The sequence below is a fragment of the Merops nubicus genome, unplaced genomic scaffold (genome assembly GCF_000691845.1).
Source record: "Merops nubicus isolate BGI_N331 unplaced genomic scaffold, ASM69184v1 scaffold46238, whole genome shotgun sequence".
Taxonomy (NCBI): domain Eukaryota; kingdom Metazoa; phylum Chordata; class Aves; order Coraciiformes; family Meropidae; genus Merops; species Merops nubicus.
In genome coordinates, this window is record NW_008628598.1 from 231 (window position 1) to 7,643 (window position 7,413).

Here is a 7,413-nt window from a genome sequence, read left to right on the forward strand (position 1 = left end):
CCCTGTCACTGCTGCAGGGAGGGAGAGCAGCAGCTCCACAAACACAGCAGGGTTTCATTACAAAGTGCTTTGGAAGAACTCACCGTGGCCATGGGTATGTCAGAGGAGGAACCTGGTGTCAGAGGGGAGAACAGGCAGAGGGAGGGAGAGGAGGGATCACCTGAACCACAGAGCTGAGGTTACAAACCTGTTCTGGGCTCCCACTCCCCCGTTGGGGCCACAGCTCACTCCAAATGCTAAATCTCTGCATCAGTTGGGGGCTTCCTCCCATCCCCCCGTGGCAGCTCCACGGAGCACAAACCACCACAACATGCCATGAAGCTTCACAGAGCCTCTGCCCAGAGCCTGGGCACAACCCAGAGCCTGGGCACAACCCAGACCTGCCACCCCCCACGCTGGAGAGATGCCACTGGGATGGATGGGACACAGCACACGTGGGGGGAGATGGGCTCCGTGGCCAGAGCTGGGCATGCAGTGGAGATGAGATGGGTCATGGAGTGGGTGGGAGGAGAAGGAAGCACTTTCTTACCAGCTAGCCCTCAGAAAGCAGGGCTAACGTCCAGGGAGGGGGCAAATCCCATCAGGCTGTGCAGGAAATGGCAAAGTCCTGGCACGCATCCTCCTGGGGAAGACACCAGAGATTATGCACCTCAACTCCACCAGTACAGACTGGGTTAGACTGGGGGCAGCTGGCACAGCCCTGGCCTGGGCGAGGTGGGTGGGGAAAGGACCCTGAGGTGGTGACTTCTGCAGGAAGGGGACTGGGTGAGACCCAGACGTGGGACAGGATAAATCCCTGTGCTCCAGCAAGAGCCCCAGCAGCACCAAGTGCTGCTGAGCACCCCTCGTGGCCCCATCCTGCAGGAGAGGCAGGGCCTGGGCCTAAGAACAGAGTCCAGCTGCCACCTGATGGAGGGTGGAAACCAAGACACCTGCCCTCTTCTGTCCTAAAGGAATAAAATAATCCAAGCACTTAACTCTTTGAAAATATAAACTTTATTATGTTGAGTAACAAAGGAAACCAGTTTAAATAAAAACAGGAAGGAGTTTGGCCCCTGGTAAGACCCCCACTGCTCCTGACTCCCCAGCACCAGCCCCTCTCACACAGCTCAGCTCACCCCAGCCCCACTCCTGCCCCTAGAAGGTGGCATCAAGGGCAGGGTCGAGCCCTGCTGGGGACACCCCTGCAGCAGCCACGGGAGGGAAGGGCAGGGTGGCCTCTCTGGATGCAATGTGGGCCACTGGCCCGTGAGATGGCACAAAGCTGTGGGGCAGGGGTGCCCAGAGGAGCCTCCCTGTGTGGCAGGGGCACACACCCAGCAGCCAGCACTGTGCTCTCACCTTGGCTCCTCACCCAGGGGAGGTGGAGCTGGCGGGCACAGCAAACCAGCCCCCAGACCTCTGTGCAGCCAGGAGTGTAAGGCCAGGGACCCTGGTGCCTCTGCTGTCACCCAGTGTGCCCCAAAGCTGGGCCTGGGCTGGAGGGGTCACTGGCAGTGTGCCAAGCACGGTGCTGGTGAATTTGGCAGGGCCTGGGCTGCCCCCAGAACGTGCTGCCCGAGGCTGAAACACACATTGGACCCATAGAAACCTAACTGGGCAGCTGGACAGCAGGCACAGCTCTGCCCTGGTGCCAACACACACAACACTACCTGTGCTGAATAGAAAACACCCTACACTGGAAAAAAAAGAACCTACAAATTGTGCAAAAATATGCAGCAGCTTTTCATCAGGCGATTCAAGTATTGCCAACGAGCTCTGTGAGTCCCCTGAGCACCCCCCAGTGCCAGGGACATGGGGCTGGCACCCAGCCTGGCCCTCCCCAGCCCCTGGGGGCACGGAGTGATGCTCAGGGAGGAGCCCAGGCAGGTGGGAATGGCTCCCCAGGTGCCAGGGACAGCCCTGCTCTCATCTGCCAGCCAGAAACCCAGACCAGGGCACAGCGTGGGGCTCTCAGAGCAGTGGGTGCTCCCACTGCCTCCCCTGGGAGCCTCCACCCAGGAAGGGTCCCACCCTCAGGGGTCCACATGCTTTTCTGTCACCCTTTGGTCTCAGATCTTACAGCTGTGGCCTTGTCATCCAGCACTTCATGATGAGAGCCACAGAAATCCCAAGAAGTTTCTCCTCCCCTGTTAAGAGGGTCATCCTAACTTGTGTCCTTGCTGCCAAACGTGGTTACTGACTGGTGGAGCCAAAACATGAAGAGTTCTTCTGCAACCCCCTCAGTGACCAGCCAGAAAATAGGACCAACAGCAACCTGGACATCTAACTAGAGTCCTCCCAGCCAAACAGCCCCAACTTACCAAGGCACAGCAGCTCCTGGAGCAGAGAAGCTGCTCGGGGAGGGGCTGAGGTGAGAACCTGGCCACTAAGAGACCAAACAGCCCTTCTGCATTGGCACTGGGGAGCAGGACGTGCTCATGGAGAGCCCAAGGACACCAAGGAGCCTTCCCCAGCCCCAAAGACAAGGTGTGACAGCCCAGCTCAGAGTGGGAACCATTTGCCAGTCCCCACCTCCCACCCTGGGCTCATCTCAATCCCAGCAGGAAAAACAGCAACCCCTGGGGCAAACGCTCAGGGCTCTGGTGGCTCCCCAGCAAACTCCTGTTTGCTTCTCAAGGTACAGCAGCACCCCCTGCTCTCTGCACCAGCCTGAGGGTCCCACACGCTGCTGGGCTCTGGCAGTCAGAAGGCCAGACAGGCCACATCACAGTGAAACAAACAGACAAAAAAAACCCAATAAATAACTTAAAAAAGGCACCGTGTGGCTGGGCCGAGTCCTTGGCAGCTCTGTGTCCCAGGGCTGTCCTGCCCCAGGCCAGGGAGTGGCAGGAGGGGGAGGTACTGGCTGGAGAGAGGCACAGCAGGCACTGCTAGGGGATGCCTCCTACCATGCTGGTGTCAGGTTTGGCTCCAAAGGAGGGGATCTCACTCTTAGGGCTGGACGGGGTCCCGACCTCTGGCTGGATAAAGCCTCTTCTGTCTATCAGGCTGGAAAAGAGAAAGGGAAGGGTGCAAGGGGAGAGGGGTTAAGGCAGTGAATGAAGAGTCCAGAGCCACAGAGAGCTCCTCGTGGGAGCTGCCAACCAGAGCATCAGCAGGAGTGTGCTGGGCAGCAGCTTCCTGCCCAGCACCCACACCACAGGCTTATCACCCAAGCCACCAAAGAGCCTCCAGGCAGCTCTGGGTCACCACAAACCCAAGTGGGGACTGGTGAAAGGAAAACAAGGGGAATGAGGAAGGAACTGGAGTAAAACACTGCTCTCCCCACAAGCTCCTGGAGTGCAGCTCAGCTCCCTGGATCCAGAGTGACCCCCCTCCAAGTGGCAGCACTGGCATTTCAGCCAGAAAGCAGAGGGGTGCTTTGGAGAGCAGGGCCAGAGGAGTGTGAAACACACCTGGAGGAGCTGCACACCTCAGACACCCTCTGCTCCTGGGTGACACCCAGTTGGCTCCACGGGAATCCAAACTGGATCCACCCAACAGAAGGATCCCCACACGCCCAAGGCCAGGCTGAGCTCCAAGGCAGCAGGGCCTGACTCTGCCCAACTGCACCCTCTTGTGCCAGAGCAGTGACAGTCCTGCCCTGCAGGTACCCACAGCTCAGCCCAAAGCTCCCTCCCTTCCACCTCTGCCCGTGGTAACATCAGCTCTGGTTAACTGGCAGACAAGAGCCTTTGGCAGGATGCTGCTGAACACTTTGGGTCACCTCTGTGTGGGTACAAGCCAAGGTCTCTGCAGCAGGATCTCTGCTGGCTGCTCGTTGTGATGCTCAGTCCTCAGAGTCCAGGAGGAAACACGTGCTACAGAGCACTGCTGCCCCAGCCCCCACCAGCTGCTGCCCCCCAGCACCCACCAGCTGCTGCCCAGCCCCCGGGTGCTCCTACTCTCCCCTCACTGAGCTGCAGGATGTGTCTCATCTGCAAGCTCCATGAAACAAGTGACCTGAACTCATCAAGCTCCAACTTGAGAAGCAACAGTTTTGTCCCCTGCTTACACACGTCCAGCCTTTCTCTGCAGGGACTGGGAAATTGTTTCCTCATCATTGTGAAAGTAACTGTGTTTGTGCTGGCACAGACTCCCCTGAACCACGAGAGATCCTTGGGGTGCTGAGCCTGGAGCAAAGGAGGCTCAGGGGCGACCTTCTGGCTCTGCACAGCGCCTGACAGGAGCCTGGAGCCAGGGGGGGGTCGGGCTCTGCTCCCAAGGAACAAGGGACAGGACAAGAGGAAACGGCCTCAAGTTGCCCCAGGGGAGGTTGAGGTTGGCCCTGAGGAACAATTTCTTGCCCTGGAGGGTTGCCCAGGGCTGTGCCAGGCTGCCCAGGGCAGTGGTGGAGTCCCCACCCCTGGAGGGGTTTCCAAGCCGTGGAGATGTGGGGTGAGGGACACGGGGCAGTGGGGACCTGGCAGTGCTGGGGGATGGTCCTGCTCCGTGACCTGAGAGGTTTCTCCCAAGCAGCAGGATTCTGTGACACCTGCCCTGCCTCCCAGAGAGCAGGAAGCAGTTCCCAGGGCTCTCACCTGGGATGGAATGGTCCACACAGCACCGCACAGCAGTTTGTGAGGATACTTTTATGGCTGTAGGGATTGGCAAACTCGGAGCCTCTCTTATTTGACCAGGACCCTTTGATCTGAAAGGGAGAGGATACACCCAGATTAAGGCAGGAAAGACGTGATGACAGATAATTAGACAACGATGGACTAATTGTGAAGAGGTGGAAGGTTTGTCTTAGAAACATCCCCCTCCCTCTGCTTCCCCAAGCAAGACAGCTGCAGAGAGGCAGCCAGAGGAGACAGCAACGTGCTGCTCCTGCCTCTGCAAGGTTCAAGCTTTGCAGCTCAGAAGCTCCCAAGCTGTGCCCTCCCCGTGCTGCACAGGCACTTGTCACTGTCACCATCATCACCACCAGCCTCCTCCTCCTCCTCCCATTGCTCTCTCCTAGGCTGAAAGCTCATCAGAGCAAGGCTGCAGCTTCTGGTCCCTCCTGGGCTCCTCAGAACAAACAAGGGGATTCCCACAGGTCCTGCTGCAACGGGAGGAAACAACCTCAGGTCCCCACCCCCAGCAGCTGCCACCCAGCCCCCAGCTGGCGTAGGCACACAGGAGTGGGCAGATTCTATACCTGGCCTCAGGCCCTGGCTGCAGTGGACCATTTACCAGCCCATTTCCTCCTTTTGTTTTGTTTGAGCTTCCTCTCAGTTGCAGCATGAGGCTGGCAACGTGGGCAATGCCACCAGAGAGGCAGCCTGGTGCTCCCAGTGCTGGGGTGCAACCTCCATCAGCTTCTCCTCCACAGCCTCGTGCAGCTCTGCCAACACCTCAGAACTTAACAGGAAGGTGGAGAGGGAAGAAAAAGGGATGCAAACATGCCCTCTGCAGCGCTGGGAACTTCCAGCAAGGATAACAGGTACGTCTGGCCAGAAGGGTGGATTTTGCTCCCGAGGATCAGACAGATCCTGCTTTTCTGTCCTGCTCCGGGCACTCACGTGGCCGTCGGAGTCTGCAGGCAGCCCAGACCTTGAGGTAAATCACAGGAGATGTCTGCACATCATTTGCCTGCTAGAGATGAGGAACTGACAGAGACAGAGGGACTTGCCCAGGGCCTCGGAGGAAACCGGCGGTTATGCAGGATGCTGAATTAAGATCAGCCATGTGCCCAAACAAATCTCTGGGGCCAGCCTTCCTTTTTCAATCTCAGAACTCCTTATTTTAAGCAGGGTCACATATAGACTGGAAAAAAAACACCCACGTGAGCCTTCTAACCCTGCAGAGCATGACCCTCAGAGCCTGACACTGCCCAGCACCGTTCGTGGTGCTTGTCCCTAGTGCTTTCCCCCACTCAGCTACCCAAAATTACAGCCTAAAGGCCATCTGCTTTGCAGTGGGTTATCACAGGCAGCACAGGCAGCACACCCCACGGAGATACTGCTCTGAGGCAGGCAGCCAAGGATCCCCTGAAAGCCCCAGGAAGGACCAAGGCCAGCCCTGCAGAAGGACAACACCCAGGTACTTACATCTTCGTTCGTCGTCAGGTTGGAGGCTACCAAGTAAGTGTGAAAACCTGAGAGGCCCAAAATAGACCAGACTGAGAAGAAACAAATCACCAGCTCCAGCACAGTGAAACTAAAGTCAAGGAAGCATCAGGGAACAACATCATCCTGCAAGGAGAAGCAGAGGGCTGTTTTGGGAGGGTTACAGCCTCCCACACACACTGGGTCACAAAAACATCCCAGCAGACTGCCCGTTCCCTGTGCCATTCTGCCAGCACCCACCAAGGCTCAGCCTGCTCCAGCCACTTCCCTTCCATAAAAGGGAAGTTTATAAACTGGGAAACAAGTTTGTCACCCACTCTTAGTCCTTGATGGTGAACTAAAAGTCTTCCCAGTTTGGTGATGTCAGTCTACAGCTGAAGAGATGCCTGTCTGCCCCAACCAGGTAGCCAGGGGACAAAATTAAGTGGTGGGAAGAACATCAGGGTGACCCTACAAAGAGCTCCTTGCACCTCTGTGGCACAGTCAGTGTTGCTGCACCAGTGCCAGACAGCCTGAGCAGCTGATGGCACCAGAAGGATATCTTGCAGGTGTTGTCTTCAGAGTGGCAAGGAATCCATCTCTCTGAGAGCCTGCAAAGCAAGAGGGGAGAAGGATCTGGCTGAGAAACACCCACAGCCCGTAGTGCTGGAGAAACATCAGCATGCAGACACAGCCCCAGGAGATGTGGGGCTGAGGAACAAGTCACCTGCCCCAGCAGGTGAAGGGCAGATGCACCCCCCAGCCCTGGAGGGTACAACCCAGCTGGCAGCTCTGCAGAGAGGTGTGGGGGGGGCTCTGCAGCTCCCTGCCCCCTGAGCCCCCATTCCCCCAGGCTGAGAAGCCCCGGTGTAAAGCACCCAGCCCCTTCCCATGCTCCATCCTGCAGGAACAGGGACCCGGGGGTGCCCCAGGCCACCCGAGGCCAGGAGCAGGGCTGCCAGCTCTGCCCTGCCCCAGGGTACTCACGCAGGGTGAGGTGGGTGACGACGCAGGCGAAGATGAAGGCTGTGAGGAAGGAGAGGGAGAGGATGAAGGCGTAGAAGTAGCGGTAGTTGCGCTTCCCCACGCAGTTGCCCACCCAGGGGCAGTGGTGGTCAAACCTCTCTGAAACAAAGGGACAGGGTGAGGATTCTGGTCACCTCACAGCCTGTTACAGAACCCCAAAAAACAGGGGCTACAAATCGAGCTTCCACCCACCACCCTGAGACTAGAACTCTGCAGCAGCCTGTTGGTAGAACTGGGTCCAGTTGTGGGCTCCCCAGTTGAAGAGAGACAAGGAGCTACTGGAGAGAGTCAGGGGAGGCTCTGGAGATGCTGAGGGGCTGGAGCATCTCTGTGCCAGGACAGGCTGAGAGCCCTGGGGCTGTTCAGCTGGAGA

At 57.9% G+C, this 7,413-nt stretch overlaps 1 protein-coding gene across 1 annotated transcript in view; it reads right to left on the minus strand.

Annotated features, from left to right (window-relative positions):
• Positions 1 to 2,873: 2,873 nt before the first annotated feature.
• ZDHHC18 (zinc finger, DHHC-type containing 18) overlaps positions 2,874 to 7,413 on the minus strand; it is an 8,081-nt gene continuing 3,541 nt past the window's right edge. The window contains exons 3-7 of the mRNA XM_008946686.1: positions 7,002 to 7,139; positions 6,577 to 6,625; positions 6,018 to 6,120; positions 4,524 to 4,633; positions 2,874 to 2,991 (exon numbers count right to left, since the gene is read on the minus strand). Coding sequence (XP_008944934.1) covers positions 2,874 to 2,991; positions 4,524 to 4,633; positions 6,018 to 6,120; positions 6,577 to 6,625; positions 7,002 to 7,139 — 518 coding nt within the window. The remainder of the gene's footprint in view (positions 2,992 to 4,523; positions 4,634 to 6,017; positions 6,121 to 6,576; positions 6,626 to 7,001; positions 7,140 to 7,413) is intronic.